The sequence below is a fragment of the Phasianus colchicus genome, chromosome 1, assembly GCF_987193195.1.
Source record: "Phasianus colchicus chromosome 1, bPhaCol1.hap1.1, whole genome shotgun sequence".
In the NCBI taxonomy this organism is placed as follows: domain Eukaryota; kingdom Metazoa; phylum Chordata; class Aves; order Galliformes; family Phasianidae; genus Phasianus; species Phasianus colchicus.
This window is the reverse complement of record NC_143436.1, coordinates 14708690-14727378: the sequence shown is the minus strand read 5'-3', so window position 1 is coordinate 14727378 and position 18689 is coordinate 14708690. Positions and strand designations below refer to the sequence as shown.

Genomic DNA, 18689 nt, shown 5'->3' with positions numbered 1-18689 from the left:
TCTGCAGTGCTGCTGTTGCTTGAAGGAAGTATCATAGCTTGACTGCCAGAGAACTTAGTAAGTTGGGGCTGGTAGTGCAGGTAATGGAACACCCATGCAGAAGGCAGGCGAGGGCTGTCCTTGCAGGATGAGCACAGGGTGTAGGATGGCATTAACCCCACACCCTCCAGGCAGTTCAGAATGTCTCACAGGTTTTACGTTGGACTCTCAGAGCATTGCTTCCAGCGCAGCTGGAAATTTCCATGCCAAAGCTCTCCTCACTGTTCTTTGGGAGAGTATCACTGAAAAAAAACCAAAAAATTTTACCTTTGCTTTTACATATGTCTTTTTTGCCCAGGGATTTCTGGTATAACTGAGCTGAGAAAAGCTGAGTTCCAATAGCCAACCAGGCGGTTTTGCTGCGGTAGCAGTGCGCCAGGGAGCAAATACCAACTACACATTCAGAATTGTGTCTTTATAAGAAGTGGTGACTTCCTACTGAGACATCCAACTCCTTTTTGAAGCAAGTTAATACTGTGCATTGTTACTATCCCATTTTATAGCTGAAGAAGTAGGCCCTGTCGCCAGAGTTACGTCTAGGTCTCCTGCTGCCGCGATGCAAGGCGTGATGTTGGCAGCAGGACGGGGTATTTGCCCTGCCATCGTCCTCCCAACTCTGTTACGCCGGGGTGCCTCGGGGCTGCAGGTCTCGGAGCGCTCGCAGAAGGAGCGAGCAAGCAGCCAGCAGCTCCGCTTCGCATTTGGCGCGGTGAATCCAGTTGGAAGCAGTTTTGTGCTGTGGTGGAGCACTGCTTGACCCTTCCTTTTTTTTACACTTCCTACTGAATAGAAATAAGTGTTCTGGGAAGCGCTGAGTGTTTTTTATGGAATTTGGCCATTTTTAAGAGATTTGGCCACTTAAGAGTAATTTAGTGGTATTCCAGAGATTATTCCCGCTGCCTCATGTGTAATTACCCCGTTATCCCACAAATGAAGGATGTTTCAGGAAAGCAGCAGGCTTGTCCTGCTCGTCAGACACAAACACCCCCCTCTTTCCTGAATCAAGAAAGAAAAAAACAAAACCAAACAAAACCAGAGCGTCTTCCTCTCACTAGGCACCCGTGGGTTTGTTGCTTTCCATTTTACACTTCGGTTTAACTGCGCTTAACTTTCAGTTGTATCAACAGTCCAAAAAAAAAAAAGAAAAAAAACCCAACCCACAGCTGCTTTCAGTGCGTGTTGTTCTTGGCGCGGGCCCCGCGCTGGTGTCCGACTGGTAGGACCTGAAACCCGGCGCTCGGCAAGTGCCTGGAGTCAAAACAGGCGGCGCGCGCGGGCCGGCGGCGCTGCAGGGCAGGTCAGCCTCTGCCGGCAGCGCGTGCGGAATGCCGCGCTCCTCTGACGGCATCTGCGGCAGCGTGAATCATCGCGCGTTCCAAAAGTGCGTGTTTACGGCCGTCGTAGAATCAGATTAAGTTGGCAGCCCGCTCCTCGCTGTAAGTGGCTCGGTTTACGTTTCTTCTCCCTGCGGGATGTTTTGCATAAGTTTGCCGACCCTTCGCGCTCGTAGGCTTTGTGAAACGGAGAGTCGTTTCGGTGGGTTCGTGTCAGAGAGCGGAGCTCCTGTTCGTCGTAAATAAACACGGGCAGAAGGGTGGTTATTTTAGCACTTGATAATTTCCCACTTATGTCATTTGACCTGGATTGAAGCTGTGATTGCTGAGCTGCGTCCTGCGCAGCGTGTCGGCTCCGGGGTTGAGCTGGCGGTGCGTTTCCTTTGTCAGTTTACAAGAAGTATCAAAATGAAACTGGCTGTGCCGTTTCCTTCGCGGCGCGCTGCGGGGAGGAGGAGCGCCTCGCGGGCACCGTTTCCTCACTGGTTCGGCCGCGCTCCGGGCAGCGCTGTGCCCACGAAGCGGGTAAAGTTGTCCTTCGCTCTCACGACGTTATGCTGCAGCTGGTTTGCACCGAGCCTGTGTTTATTTTTAGCGAGCTGCACGTCCTGCCTTTTGTTAGGTTGTTGGGGTTTTTTTGTCTTTTTTGTTCGTGTTTTTTTTTTTTTTTTAGACCGCGGTTGCAAAATGAAAGTGCTTACAAGGTGTTTATGAACTCTTGTTAGGAAGCAGCTGCCAGTTGCTGCAGGATGACACATTTCTGCAAGCAGGCGGCTCGCTGGGCGTGCTGTGCGCTGGCTCTCGCTTCTCAGGCATGTGCCGTTTTCTTCCTGGTTTGGTTTGATTAGAATTAATGCCGAGTGCCTTTTTAAACTTTGAACTGGGAGAAGTACCAGGTGGAAGGTTTCCCTTTACTGTTTGCTGAAATTGTAAGTATGCGTTGCTCAACTCCGCACGGTGTAACAAAACACCTCAGGATATACTGTAAATAGAAAACCTGTAATTGGTACATAGGTGTTGGATGGCGTTACCATAAGTAACGGGCTCATAACAGCGCCCGGCTCTGTTGTGAAACGGAGTCACCTGTAGATGAGACACTAAATTGCATTAACGTCTGCTTAAATATTGTACGCGGGGAACGATGGGCGGTATTCGTATCGTGTACGGGAGATCTGGTTAGTTTCTGCTATTTTAAATAAAAGGGCTATAAACGTGAGTGTTGTGGTGATCCTAAGCTTGAAAGGAATGGTGTTACACCGTTTCTGTTTATTAACAGCAAATAACATTCATACGTGTCTGGGTTTCAGCAGTTGTGTCTTGTGTTTTCCAAACGTGGGCCCGAGCCGCGGTCCCTCACGCCGCTCACGGAGCTCCTCGTGGCCCAGCTTTGCTCTGGGCCTGCTGCGCGTGGGAAGCAGGGCTGTGCTCAGCGAGAGCTATGTTTCACAATGACTGCTGCTGACAGAGATCTGGCACGTCTCTTCCAACAAAGTTAGAGGGATTTTTTGTTCAAACTACCTGCAAACTGTACTGAAAGACCAAAGGCACATCTTCTGCGCCCCAGCTGTCCCATGACTCCTTCCTGTGCAGCCTTCTAAGTCTCGCCAGCGGAGGGGACGCTAACTGTGAGCTAAAGCTGTTCCCTCAATTGGGTGAATTTTAAGTAGAGCAGGCGGGGTAAGAAGGGATGCAGATGGGATGTACTGTGTGTGGTGTTGAAGTGTAGTCCAGGCAAGAGAGGTCTGTGGTGTCAGTATTGTGTAAAGGTCTTTTCTGGGTGCAAAATGACTGCAGTCTGCCTATCAGCACATGGTTGGCATAAAGTACTGGCAGTGTGTTTAGTGCTGAGGCGTTACGTTTAAGGCTTGCTATGAGCTAAGAGGGCATTTGATCTGATGTGAGAGCCAAGGTGAAAACTAGAGAAGATTCTTTCTACTTCAGAATGTGCTTTTACCCCTTTTCTCACACACTGTGGATCTGGAGATTGTGTTGCTTTTCTATTGCTTTGCTTTTTCGCGTGTGATTAGGAGATGCGGCGTTTCCTGCAAAACAGCTGCTAGTATTCCCCTGTGGCCAGTCACAGAGGATACGTGGAGTTAAAGATTCAGAGCCAGTCCTAGAGGACTTGGGCAGCTGCAGCCAAGGTTGGGGACAGGTAGGGGGCTGCATCGTGTGGGACACTGGAGGAGGAGAAAGGGAGCAAGAAGGAGAGAAGCTGTGGAGGCTGGGGGACTGTTAAGTCTCCGACAACATAAGGACTTCACATCTAGCAACAACAATTCAGATTTGGCTGAGAAAGTTGGATGGTATCCATGTTTCCATAGGACATGGAGAATCTCCTGGAAAAGTTTAAGATCGTATGCAATGCTACCAATGCTTGAAATGTGCGTGAGGACAGTATGTAGCATTGAGTTTGACTCCAAAAAAGAAAGAAACAAAAATATTGATCTGAAATAGATTCTTTAGGAAGCGCAGTTAATTCAGTGCGAGCGTGCTAAACTTCTCTCCAAGATTCGTGTCATTAATACATTAACTGTTTGACAGCAGCAGTCACATGTTGCTCGTCAGTTGCCACAGGGGCTGCACTGAAACAGCTGAGAGGTTGCAGGAGGATTAGTGTGGGGCAGAGGACTGGAACTTTGATCGTGCCCTGTTTGTGGAGGTGACGGCAACAGCTATTTGGGGAAGAAAAACAGAAAATGCACTGTTATTTTTGTGGAGTGAGCATCTATTCGGATGTATTCAGAAAGTTCTCTCATGTTTTAAACGAGTGCACATTCATAGCATTGCATGCTTTTGAAGCAACGGGAACGGCAGTGAAGTTTAGGCTGTTACTTTGTGAGTGGTAGCTGGATTTCCATTTGTCTCGCACTTCTCTTTTTGTGGGGCAAAAACTTTCAATCTGCTTTGGGTTCGTGTCTAGCCAGTGACTGTGCTGTTTGCTCATGCAAGCAGGGACAGCTATGGCCACAGCTGTGTGTGCATGAGCTCAGCTGCCCACTGCGTGCCATTTGTCTGTGCATCAACTGCAGAGGGGTGTCCAGGTTCTTACGTGGCTGGGCAGTTACATGCCGGATGTGCCAGTACAGGAATATCTTGTTTTGTAATGGCCGTCTGATCTGTAAATGTCTTATATTCACATTTATTACATAGGGTGGATGACAGCAGACCAATAACATAACAAGTAAAATGTTAATAGGCAAATTAGCAGAATTTTGTAAGGAGGCGGTGTGACCAGGAAGTTCATTTTGATAGGGAAGCGCAGCCACCCTGCACACACAGAAAGAAAAAGAGAAACAAGTGCCAAAGACGATAGCTTGTGCAGAGGAATACAGCAATATTTAGTTACAATTTATGCCCATCCCCCCCGCAGTATGGCTTTGTCGGTGTCATTTCCCACCTTGGCTGTCCGGCCTCCTGCTCCAGGTCCTGCGTCCTGCCCTGCTGTCTGTGCCCGCCCAGGAGCACAGCTCTGCGAAGGTGCTGCTGCCATCAGCTCCTGCTCCTGTTGCAGTGATGTTACCTCACGTGAGCAAACAAGTCGATTTTCCCTGCTGCAGCAGTGCCTGATGCCGTCGTGCAGCACCAACTGTTCACATTCTTCCTTCTGTATAACTTTATAGCGGTCGCAATTTCCATTCTACACTTAGGAGGTTTTAAGAGAAGCTGAGTAACACTGGTAGTGCTCAGATAAGTGTCAGAAGTATGCAGGACTTTCTGTAGCTGTGTATTGGGCAGTTTGGAGTTGAAAGGAAATGCCAAGTGCAGCAGTCAGTTCTGATTGCAAAACTGAGCACCGATCTGACACATAGAGATAAAATAAATAGTCATGTGATCTTTTCCTTCCTTGTCTTCTGGGTAAATTTTTATTTTAAAGAGGGGGGTACATGTTACTGGAATGCCATGTTACTGCTATCCTATCATTTTGTATGTTACGTTGAAAAAAGAAAAGCCACCAAAGCCAATGCACTGTTTTGCTCTCAGGAATTAATGAATTGAAGAAGTTGTCTTGATTTAGCTTGATCAAAAATCCAGTGTAAGGCAAATCTTAAAAAATACCCTGCTATGGCATGTGATACTTAGATGACTTTAAAATATAATTTTAGATGGCCCGTGTCTTGAATGTCCGTGTTTCCGGAAGATTAATTTTAATAACACAGTAGTGTACTTCACTTCCAAATATATCCTTAGGGGCGGTATCAAACATATGGCTTACCAGGGGAGAGTCGGTCTGGAGAACACTGGGAGCTATGGCAAAGATCTGAGTGGTTTATCCTGAATTTGCATGATTTGTATGTGAGAAGCATGTTTGTTCCAAGTTTCACCTTCTATGTGGCTTGGTTTTACTGGTTAAGCAGCAGTTGCTTTTTCATCAGCCCTCAAGTAATTAATGGTAAAATCACACATTTTTATTAGGCTAATTTCAATTGATTAAATAGTTGCTGGGAAGGTTGGTAATTGTTAAAACAATAGCTATTATTTAACTAAACAAACATTCTATGAATAAAACTCCACATTTCAGAGGCAAATGCATAGCTTCCGTGGGCGTTACACAAATGAGTCGTGAAATGAGTGTATATTAATTGCATCCAGGAAAAGACTTCTGGAGGTAGAGTCTGTATGCTGAGACCTGTGGCAGGGTGGAAACCAGCACATGATGGCAGGGTGAGAACCAGCATTCGGGGGTGAAAGAAGCTGCTTTTTATGTTAAAAATCAGTAAGAATGTTTGGGTCTTCAATTATGGGAGATTCTTGAGTGCATTTCTGCAATTGTAGTTGAAGCTTGGATATAGAGGTTTGGAAGTGCCTAATCTTTAAAGGAAAACATCTTTATTTAGTCACTAGAGATGTAAAAAGAACAGTTGAAAATATTCTTCATATGTATTTTAAGCATTTCTCTTTGTTCTTGAGGTATTCACCTATTGCAAATCAGTCATGGATGAATCCCTATTCTCCCAGCATGTTTTTACCCAAGGAGATGCCAGACAAATTGCTGTGTTTTGATTCTCTGTGGGAAAATTTTTCTTAGTTCTCCTTAAAATATCAAACCAGGGAGCATGGAGTTTGTGTTGTGGATATAACACTTGTCCTTGGAGGAGCAGGTTGCCATTACCGCCTTACGCCGCTCCTGGCTGACGGGGTGATGCTGGGCAGGCCCAGAGAGCAGCACCCAGCCACACCGCTTTCAGTGCAGGAGGCTTTAGACCTGGACAGTTTGCTATGTGTTGGTAAAGTTCTTGGTCTGTTACCACCCTGTTTGGAATCAGAATTGTTAAGGTTGGAAAGACCACTAGGATCATGTAGTCCAACCATCAACTCATGCCCACTCTAGACCATGCCACTCCCTGTGACATGCACCCTTTTCAACTAGAATAGAGAGGAAGAATTTCCTCTTCCCTGATCTTTATTTTTTCTTTTAGCCTATGAAATGCTCTAAAGTTTATTATTTTTCCATTACAGAACGAAGACACGGTTCAATGTGCAAACCTTCCCCTTCTCCAGCTTCTCCAGCTTGCAATTCCAGGACATCCCTAGTGCAGATGAAACCGAAATCCTGTATCAGCGGCCATAACCCTGTCAGCAGCAACTCAAAGCCATTCAAAACGCCCAAAGACAATCTACTTACCTCCAGTAGCAAACAGCACACAGTCTTTCCTTCAAAAGTTTCGAGGGATAAACCATGGTGAGTACCAGAAGAACAGTTACCTGAGCTGTTGGTGTTCAGAAATAAGTATCTATGCGTAGTTCATGATCACAAAAAAAACAAAAATCTGTTCTCTCTTCTAAAGTTTACCATTTAAGCCCCTACCTTACCTAGGGGAGGAAAATATGATGTTTTTAAAATATAGTTTTTGGGGTTTTTTTAATATACTTATATCTGTATATATATGTATATATGTGTACACATACATAAGGATGACATATGTATGTCTGCGTATATTTGAAAAGGAAAAATGAGCCGATTTACTTGTCTGATGTTCTGTCAAATTTTGGCTTTCCTGAGATGCAAGTGGGGGATCAAACCAGTTTGCTATCTTCAAGGTCCACCTGTCTTCACAATATCAGCCCTTAAAACTGATGCTTTTAATCAGCAACATAGTTTTTGTAGAGTTCTTAATATTGACTTAGCTCGTGTTCATGAAAACGTGCTGCTTCCAGTCATTTATCTTCAACAGCAGCTGCTGTTGGAGCTCCTTCTGTATTTTGATAACATGTGCTGCTTTATAAGACAGAAGAAAATTCCAGCTGCAAAAATCACTGTTTTGTGGGATTTTTGCATCATGTATAGCGACAGATACCCATATACAGTCTTGGAGACTGCCCACCTCATCCTCCCATGACTCTGATGGTTGCAGCATAGTTGCAAAAATGTAAAAGAGAGTTGAACTGGGTCATAGTTTTATCCCTTAATAAACTAGTAATTCTTTACTTATCTATAGAAAAGATGCTTTGTGATTCGGTCACTGGATTGTTGACTTAGAAGATTTGGTTCCTGCTTCTGCACAGGCTGCTCTAACAGCTTCATCTCCTCAGCCTCAGTTCTGTGTCTGTGAACTTGAGATAATCAGACTTCCTTTTTCTTTTCATCAAGTTTTATCTAATTGCTGCTTAAATATCCTTGCTTTTTATATGCAGTGTCTAGCGTAAGAGGGTTGTGATTTTAGACTGCCTGAAAGCAGTAAATAATTTAATGCAAACCGTTCACCAAAGAGACCAAGCGTAAACTCATATTATGTTAAAATAATAGCTCATGTTTTCTGCTGTAAACATACACCCTTCAGTATGATTTCAAAGACAGCACCGTCTGCCTAACCACAGAATTTACCTTGCACTGGAATAAATCTCATTTTTCTTTAAATCTGAACCCACCATTCCTGTACATATGATGAACATTGAGGACAGTTATTTCATTTAATCTGAAAATAGAGATTGTGGATGTTTTGGTTACTCGCACAGATGAGATATGGGCTATTTTAGTTAACACGTAAGGACTTCAATTACTATTAAAAAATATTCTTGCTTGAATAATGACCTTTCATTGTGAATGTTGAAGAGAGGATATTTATACGAGAGCATATTTTTAAAACTAATTAAAAGAAATTCAGAAAGCTCTTCAGAGCATTAATGCTATTGACTATGAATCTGTTTCCCAGTTTCAGACAACTTCCATATCTATTCAGCATCTAAGTGAAGCTGTAAGCAAATATCTTCTGTTTTGGCAACAGATGGCATTCTGTCAGTCAATAAAAGCCAAAAGGAAACAAAATAACTACATGTTTTCACCAGTCATTTTCCCATTATTAGGAAAATCCCAAGCGCTTATGGATGATTAAGAAGGTAGATTGAGTTGTTTAAAACTGTTGTAATGGTTTATTAATTATTTGGCAATTATATGTCGTTAGATCTAGTCATAAATTACAGAATTCTTGCAGCTCTGTGAGGAGGTAATGCTATAGTTCTGTTTACCAGTGGGGAAAATAAAGTATATACTGTTTAAAGATATTGTAATCTTAACGTAACAAATCACTAGCAGTCTGAATTGGAGATCAATAAAATTGTCCTTCATAATGTAGTGTTGAGTACATGGCTTTTTACATGGCTTTTTAGAGAATAAAATCAGTCTGATAACTGTCACAGTTCATAGTGAGCTGACATCAGTTAACGAAGAAAGAGTTTTCCTACCTGGAAAATTAGTAGAATTACCTGGATTATCATTTTCATTTAGGATTCTATGAAATGTTAAGCAGCTCTCATTTTCTCAAAGAAAAAATTACTCATAAATATAATTCCTTTTCATGGTAAGGTTATATCTTCCATTCACCTGTCTGTTCAGTCTGTCAAATGTCACCTCCCTATCTTTTAGAAAGAAATACTGGAAAATATTTTTGTTTCAAAATATATGAACAGAATTCATTGCATATCCATGTGTTATTGTTTACATCTTCAGAAACTTCCAGTTATTCACTGAGTTTGTCCACTTCATTGTAGTAATTGCCACAGATATTTACATGGGTTAGCTTAGTTCAGGGACTGTATAGCCTGTAATAATTGCTTTCCAGAACTAGAGTAACTTTGTTGCACTTACCTGATTCTTTAGCATTTTACTCAGCATCCCTTAAATTTTAGATGCCGGGATTAGTAGTGATATAGAAGCTATCATTAGTATGATTAGTAGCAATGGCCTCTGCAACACCATGGCCCAGTATATCCGTTGTCACACCTGCCTGCATGTAGACCAAGCTCTTCTGGTGTTTAATTCACTATTGATTTGCTTGACTCATCATCATAAACCTTGCCCTAGCAGCTTGTTCTCTTCTTTGCATCCTTCTTGTCCTGAGATGTATTGCAGTGCTTCAGATGGCTCCTCAGCTAATGCTTTAAAAACCGTGATCAGAATGCTCAGCTGAGAGAGATCTGGAATTGCTTTTGTTTTGTCTCTGCTGTCTTAATCCTTCCCTAGCTGGAGTATGGAAGAATATTTTGAATACATTACCTGGAAATACCTCTCAGCTGTTTCTTCCTGTGTCTCTCTAGCATTGTTACTGTTAATCCAGCTGTGCTCAGAGGCTAAAGCAGTGCTGGGACATGACTGCAGTGTGCACAAGGCAGGCATAAACCAGTGTTTCTGCAGCTTGCATTCAAGGTTGTAGGAGATACACCAAGACGGTAGAAAATAGAAAAGGTAAAGAATAAGATGATTGTTAGTAATTAAAATAATAATGAATAAGAGTTCATCATTAATAAGAACAGCCCAGGTACCATTTGTAAAAGACATTTTGGTGCCACTTGTCTCTCCAGCTTGTTCCTTTCTCATATGGCTGCATGCCCTGGGGCCCATGGGCTCTGGCTGCCCTGGCTGGAGCTGTCCTGGCTTCAGCCTGCATGCTCGAAGGGCACAGCTTTGGTTTCTGCGCTCCCTGCAGGATCTGGGTGCCCTGATGCTACAGGGCATCCACTTCTTCACACCGTGGTTCTGAGGCACTGTAGAACTGGAATAAAGGGCTAGATGATCCTGAAGGTCTTTTCTAACCTCAGTGATACTGTCATTCTAAGCTGAAGCAAGTCTCCTTGACCTCCCTCCACAAGGGTTAGCTGTTGCCTGCCAGAAATTCAGAAAATGAAGGAAATGAGATGGAAATCTCATGGTTTTCATCAAGCTCAGACTTTTTGTAATAGGATCACAGAGGTATACCTGTGGGTAATCATTTACAATTTGTAGTGTCATTTACGAGATCTTTTTAATCATCCCTTAGTCTTTATTTCTTTGTGTTTAGGAAATACCATTATTCCTACAAAAGCTGAGAAAGTGAAGCTTGTCAAGATTTAAGGATGTTCCTAATGCAGCAAAATTCAGAAGAGTTAATTTGCGCCACGTATTTGTTACATCTTAGAAGCACTTCCAGATTGCTGACTAGAACAATGTTTTACAGTTTTTAATTCTTATGAATTTTCTTAAGAATTTTTAAAAGTGAGTTGAAAAGGTGGTGAGATTTTAGAATGATTATAGTAATAAATGACTCCCCCAATCCAGCAAAGTTATGTTAGAACAAGGAAAAAATATGTAATAAAGCCTGAAGAAGTGAAAATGTAGGTAATAGGGAGACACAGGTATTGTGTCACACTGTAACTCTTTTCCTTGCTTAAGGATGACATGACAAGCAATGGCTTTGAACTGAAAGAAATTATCATAGGTTACTGAGGAGAGAAATACATCCTTGTTTGAGGAGTTTGTCATAGGTTCTGCTGAAGGAGCTTCTATTTAATCCAGAAGGAAATCAGTTACCTAAGAAAGAGAGTGAGCTTTTGAAGCCCACCATGATGAGGTGCTTTCTGTAGGCCTCAGATAGATCTGTAGCCTTTTTCTGGTTCCTTTCTAATTCATGGATGTCAGTTTTGAATACTGGTCAACAAAACTGGTGATCACATTCCAGTATCAGTGTAACAAAGGGTACGTGAAAAGCAAATCTCCTTCTTAATCTTATTTGCTATATCCTTTTCTTTCAGTATCAGCACAAAGTCCAATAAAAGCTCGTATTGTTATTCACCATGACCACTAAATAGTTTTGTCCTTATTTTCCAGTATGTTTTTTCCTATGTTTGCCCTGTTTTTTTTATGTGTAACTTCACATTTGATGGCATATATTTCTTCGATTGAATGCACATTACTAAACAATCCATGCTACTTTCTATAGCTGCCTTTTGTCCCTTCATTACTCACATTTCCCTCAATCCTGATGCCACTGGCAAATGTTACTAACAGTAATCTGGTGTTTATTTCTAAAAGCCGTTGCGGTTTTCTGATTGGGTGATGGTGGCTGAACATCCCACAAGCAGGCACCCTCACTGAAGTCCCCAAAAGCTAATTTTCAGTTGTTTAACATTTGCTTTTAAAGTGCTTTTATTTGTGTTTTCTGAGAATTCGAACAATTTCCCGGTTATCTTTGTCAGCTTCACTGGTAACCTCATCAAAAAGTGCAAGCAGAATCCTTTTGCTAAGATTTGCTTTTCAGTACAACCACATGAACAGACTGTTTATCAGTTTATTTTTATTACTTTTTCCATTATTATTTCCGTGATATTCTCATGTAGGTTTTCAGTGCGAACACAACAGCAGCACTCAGCTATCTTCTCCAGGTTGCCAAATATTCCAATGTTCAGTTAGAAATTAACATGCAGAGACCAGAAGATCCCTCTTCAGCTCTTTGGGAACTCATGGCCACATTGCCCAGCTTTTTTTTTCAGATATTTTCAACCAGAACTTTACAGTTATTTTATCAAAAAACACCTTTATCCAAGTGAATTGCATTATCATAATTCCTTCTTAGAACAGGAGAAACACCGAACATTTTTGTGATTTTCACATTGCTGATAACTTTTAATACTGCTATTGTTGTTAGAATTTCTCTTGTAAAAGGGAAAGAAACACAACTGAATACAGATAAATACAGATCTTTTTCGCATATCTTTGGCAGTCTTCCATACCTTCATTTCTCTCATTTTTATAGATTGCCATGTGCTCTTCCTCTCTTTTTGTTGTATTTTCCTTTTCTGACTGCTCCTTGCAGCCATTGTCTCTACTAACTCGGAGCAAACTCTGTATGCAAAAAATGTTTTTTAAATATGGTAACAAATTAACTTTTTGAAATATCCTCACTTTTCAGTCAAAGAAACCTGATTTGGAAAAGGAACTCTCTCGATCCATGAAGTATAAATCTGTGCATTTGTGATTTATTTACCTTTTTAGTCACTGTTAGTCTCAATCACAGTTGCTGTGTCCTAAGCAGCTTCCAGTTTCCAGTTCTGTTATTGATTCAACTTTACTTGTGCTGACTTGAAACGGGAGTTCTTTGATGTTGTGTTGCCCACTTACTTTAAGAAAAAGAGAGTAATTATCAATTGTATCTTCCAAAATCTGAAATAATTTACTGCAAGCTGTATGGAGTCATACAGAATGTCTGTCTTAAAATATCAAAATATTTAAATTTTTTTCTTCCACATTGCAGTGAAATGCAAAAGGAATAATTGCACTTGTTCTCAAGGTTGACTTGCTGGTCTGTAACAAAAATAAAGCAAAGCATTGCTCCCTTGGGCTTGACTCTCTTTTACTGTTCAGCCCACGTGTGTTGTAGGACTTGCGCTAAGTACAAAACATACAAAAAACTTTCTTTCCATTACCTGAATAATGGATCTGCTTGATCTTTTCACTGTGTTATCAGCATTTGAATTAAGACAAGCATTATAAGCTGGTTGCGAAGATAGCTTTAGCTCTAGTTTGTGTATAGTTTCTATATAGTAAAACTACTTGATCTAGAGAAAAAAAAACAAATTCTCCTATTTTCAACAAATTTATTTGTCAGCTGTTTAAAAGCAAAGCAAAGTCCTTCTGCAGTGCTCATTTTATGAGTAAGTTCAGTTGTTTTCATGCTGGCCAGTGCCTGACATCTTTTTGTAGTCAGCTCTGTGTTCTGACCAGCTGACTTCTGCACTTAAGATACAACAGAATATAGAAGTTTTCTATAATTCCAGCTGCAAATTTGCTACCATACTGAGAACGTAACTTATGTTAGTGTCACAAGTGTGCTGCTGCAGTAGTTAAGTGAGGCAAAGGTATTCATAAGTTCACAGATTTTATTATAAATACCTTTTAGTAATATTCACTTCACTGAAGATTATGTTACTTTTTAAGGGATTGCTACTAAGATTTCCACGCTCAAAATCTCTTTTCTCCTTGTTTTTGTGTGCCATTCTGAGCAAATGAATTGTTTTTATTTTAAACTATTGACATTGTTAGCACATTACTTCATTATCGTAGTGAACGTATCCCCGACCTGCTTGTGGTAATGGCATGAGAGTGTATCCTTAAAGGGATGTATGTTCTTGGTACCAAAGAATTACTTTGTTTATGAGTAGTGGGGAAATGTGTCTTTAAAAAAAAAAAAACCAAAATCAACAACAAACAACTTTGTTTGGATAATTCTTTCCATTGCCAGGCTTTACAGATGGATGCTTTGTAGAGGTTTGATTGAACAAAAGTAGTGAGTAATGATATTAAGTATTCCATTTTGGTCTGAAGGTGCTGTTTCACTTGCATCAAATTCTTTTTATCTATGGAAAGCAGTTAATGAAGTGTGCTCTGTGATACAGAAAATGCAACGTGAACGTTTTTCTTTGTTTTTTTCAGTGTTCCTGTTCCAGTAGTCAGTCTAGAGAAAATTCCTAATCTAGTGAAGGCAGATGGTGCCAACGTTAAAATGAATTCTGCAACCACTACCACCATCACTTCCTCCTCAGCCTCGTCATCCACCATACCTGCTCCAACCTTGGTTAAATCTGGTTTGACATCCAAGTCAGTGCCGCCGTCGCCAGAAAAGATTCTGAACGGCAAAGGAATTATAGCTCCATCAATAGACAAGAAACACCAAAATGGCACTAAAAGCAGTAACAAGCCTTACAAAAGACTTTCAGGTGAGTAATGTCATAGTTTACCTTTTGATATAGTCTACTTTTCTTTACAGATATTCCTATAGTTCAGAAATAATATACTGCTAAAATGCTGTGGCCTGTTTTTATTCTGATCTTTCTGCTGGAAGATGCCAGTTCACACATAACAAAAGGAAAGCTTTCAAACTTGTAGCATTTGACAGCTGTTTTCAAAATACTCATTCCATTTGGTTGAATGTAGAGTGCTTCATGCATTTCTCAATTGGTCAGCTGGTAAGTAAAGTCACATGTAAAATTTTAAGGAAGTAAAATCATTAAAGCAGAAGGATAGAGGGCTTCTTCAGTCTGTTGTGTTATATCAGTTTATTTACAACAAAAAACAATATTTATAGGCTGAATGGCTTCAGTACAATCATGACCGAGTTGTGCAGCTTCAGCTTTAGGACATGGAGTTACCTACCAAGTCATAATTTTCTTTAACAAATACTAGAAAATTCTAGGAAGATACTGGAGATTTTGGGGGAGTTAGGAAAGTCATAATTTGCCTCCTCCCCTTCTTCCTCTGCAATTTACATATGAGAGGAGCAAGAAGATGGCAGTGTGGGGGCCTCTGTTTTTTTTCAGGAGGGGCAGATGGTGGGGCTGAGGGGCTGGCATTAGAGTGGAAATGCCTTGGGTGGCCTTGGGCAGTGCAGCACTGAGGGCATTGGGCCCTGTGCAAATTGTCACCACATGCAGAACAGCCCCATGTGGGAGGGCTGAGGGGCGATTAGAAAGGTTACCATGCTTTGGAGGAAGGTGTTTTTGCATGGAGCTCCCCAGTGGTGACCTGTGGCCATTCTTGGGCCTCAGAAACTGAAAACATGTTTTTGTTTTGAATGAAAAGAGGGAAAAAAAGTGTTTTGATGCTTCTATAATTTTGGGTTTTGTTGTTTTGTAGTAGTAGTTGTTTTTTAAGCAAAAGTAACTGACCCAAGTTTACTGCTTTAAGAGCTGCACAGGGTCTATTCATCTGCTGGCAGTACTTTGTGATTTGGGCAGGAGCTGCCTGTGTGTACTGAAAGGCTAATTTGGCTAATGGCAGCATGAGCCGCATTAGATCGTCCGATGGCAGAGTTAGTTCAAATGATTTCTAAATGTGCACTGGTTATGAAGCAAGTATAAGTGTGCAAGATAAATGCTTTAATTTCCAGTTAATAAGTGTGTGCTATTTTTGACTGAATATCACTTCTATTTTTTTTCTTTTTTTCATTTTCTCAAATTTGGCAGTGAGCTCTGTGGTACTGCTACCATGGCTTGGATCCAGAGCAGAGAGAGGTATTTGCTAGGGCTGCGTGTGGTATGGAAGGATGCCATTGCCTTCAGGGGTCCAACACTGATTGCTTTCTTAACTAGTTAAAGGTGGCATATAAGAAAACAGAGCAGTTGTTCATGATAGCATTCCAAAAACTAAAAAATATTAAGAAAAAGGAACTGGTTAGGCTTTTATACCACGTTTCACTTGCAAAGATCCAATTTGTTATTCCAATAAAAACTCCATGTAATATATTTTGCAGTTAACTTAAAACACTGATTTCTTTTTACCCATTATTTCCTTTAATATTCCATAAGTTTAATTTAGCTAATCAATTACGGGATCTCACTTGGGCAATTGAAAGCAATACTGATGTTCCTCGTGTCTCCATGTGCCGCTGCAGCACTGTAGGAGACACTGTACCTGTATTGTACAAGTGCTTGCTGCAGTATGCTCATAAAGGAGAACTATTTCTGTTCTGAAGGGCCCTCCTTCAGCTTGCTTGCCTTGTTCCTTGGAGGTGACTCTGTCTTTAGTCTGTATCTGGGCTTATCACTCTCTGATTTCTGTATGATAGGGAAAGTTTCAATGCTGGAAATTTCCTGTCAGACTGGGATGCTGCACAGAACCACTTGAGCACTCTGATGGGCCTCAGTTTCCTTTCATAAGATTAAAAAAAAACTTTTTTAATTGATATTGTTTATAAACTCCTCTCTCATTAGCAGATTTAGAATCCATTAAATCTTGCTTGTGCTGCCTCGTGCAGCAAGGCAATAAATTAGTGATGATGCAAATAACAGAAGTTCTGTGAGCACTGTAAATTAATTGCCTGCAGATTGTGTGTCATTATGATGGATTCTGCTCCATTATTACACTGAACTGTGCAGAGGCTGAGAAAAAGATCTTGGAAGGTCAAGGAGATGATTATTTTTGCTTTACTATAAATTTCATCCATTTTACATTAAAAGAATGAGGAGCTGGCTGCGGATTTAGGTTTCGCTCTGTCCTTCACTGTTCAAGTGTACAGCTGTTAATTTGTGAAGGTCTGACTGGCTTACATCTGTTTTCTTTCCTTTCAGTAGCCTCTATTTTCTCTCGTACCATTTCCCTGGTTGTTGGTTTTTGTTGGTGATGGTTGGTTTGTTATTTGGGTGGTTTTTTTTAATCTTTGCTGAGACCTGGTGGTTGTTTAGTTGAGGAATGCCCCTGCTCCTTTTTGGAGGCATTGTCTTTGGTGAGAGAGAGGAAAGCAGCTCCCTGACCCCCAAAAAGAGTCTGTAGCTGCCGGGCATAAGTGGATCACTGTTCTCTAGTAGCAAACTGGAAAAAAAAAAGTTTTTTTTTGTTTTTTAAATATCTTCAGTTCCTGTTCTCTTTGGGGTGAAGTTAAAAATACAGTTGCCCAGCTGCAACTAAAAATATCCTTCCACCACCTAGAGGAGGCCTACAAGAATGCTGGAGGGGGACCTTTCTACAAGGTCATGTAGTGATAGGACCAAGGGGGAATGGCTTTAAACTAAAAGAGGGGAGATTCAGGTTAGATGTTAGGAGGAAATTCTTCACTCAGAGGGCAGTGAGGCCCTGGCACAGCTGCCCATAGAGCTGTGGGTGCCCCATCCCTGCAGGCGCTCAGGGCCGGGTTGGATGGGGCCCTGGGCAGCCTGAGCTGGTGGGGGGCAGCCAGCCCATGGCAGGGGGTGGGGATGGGTGGGCTTTAAGGTCTCCTCCAACCCAAACCGTTCAAACAGGAGTTTGACTCTTCTTCCCTCTGTGAGGTTGTAATAAAAAACCAGCAATAATTATCTCTTTTAGTTCATGAACATATGTTTTTATCCACTAAAAGTAAGAAAAAATGTGTTTGTTTTTTTAATGTTTGGTCATACACAGAACTTTTTATTATTTCTGTTGAGCTGTGTAAAAGCCACAGAAACTACAACTGTGTGTGACAGATATCAGACCCTTGGTAGATTTTACCAAGAAGTAGTGCTGACTATTCTTTCCAAGCTCACTTTTTGATATCTGTCTCTGCTAGTAGACCAGCAACATAGCCATGAATTGAACTTGGTCATGTTTAAGTCCATGTAGCAGATTACATACAACTGCTAATAATTTTCTTATCTGGAAGGCAAGAGTTACCATATGCAGGCTCCTTGGCCTGCAGTTTTTCCTGTTGGCTGGCTGTGATGTTGTCCTAACATTGTACTGTAGCTGTGTATTACTGTCTTCATCTTAGCTCTGATTTTTTTGTCGTTGTTTGTTTGTTTATAATGAGTATTTAGGTCCTTACATCAGTTGTTGTATTTAAGTACAGGACGCTTACTTTTATCCAAATGTAGCACAACTATATAGTGAAAGAAGACCTTGGCAAACAGCTATATTCCATGATCAAGCAGATGCAAACCAGCCTGCCAACTAAAACATACCATGTCTACATGTGTAAAGATGATGGTAGATTTTTTTGGCATAAGTAATAACTCTACATCCATGGTTTTGTTACATCTCTGTAGTGCAAAACCTAGAATTATATTAATACAACTTAAAGGAGGTGATGCTATCTGTGGTATACAAATACTGAAATATTAACGACAATGAAATATGCAAATATAGCGTATTAAATATTAAATACACTTCTAATGTTAATCATAAGTAGAACTCAAATGAGGCTTTATTTTCATGATCTCTGCAAACTTTAAATTCTGTGCCTCCATGACTTAAGGAAATAAGAGTTAACATACACTTTTCTTTATACTTCCTGAAGATGAGACAGATTTAGATAAATTCTGTTTTTAGCATGTCACTAGTAATCTTGTGTTTATGTTTTAAACAACACTGGTTGCTTTCAGAGTTTCAGAGTATGTCACAGTAAGGTTGTATAATGCACTGTGCTGTTTAGTCTGTATGTGTATTAAGTGTGCTTCATAGTCAAATTCAGAGGATGGGTTTGCAAATGTGTTTCATGGCCTCAGAAGCAGTCAGTGTTGGAGAGTGAAATGGGAGGTGTCCCTGCCTGTAGCAGAGGTTAGAACTTGATTATCTTAAAGGTCCCTTCCAACCCAAACCATTCTCTGATTATGTGAACC

The 18689-nt window shown here is 41.0% G+C and overlaps 1 protein-coding gene across 5 annotated transcripts in view; it reads left to right on the top strand.

The window, feature by feature from the left end:
- The window catches only part of ATXN7L1 (ataxin 7 like 1), a 108738-nt gene that overhangs the window by 70181 nt on the left and 19868 nt on the right, over positions 1–18689 (top strand). For 3 of the 5 annotated variants that reach the window (XM_090135863.1, XM_090135859.1, XM_090135866.1), the window contains 2 exons: positions 6834–7056; positions 14056–14339. In XM_090135863.1, the coding sequence (XP_089991989.1) occupies positions 6834–7056; positions 14056–14339 (507 nt within the window). The other 2 variants (XM_090135873.1, XM_090135870.1) reach the window with 2 other exon arrangements.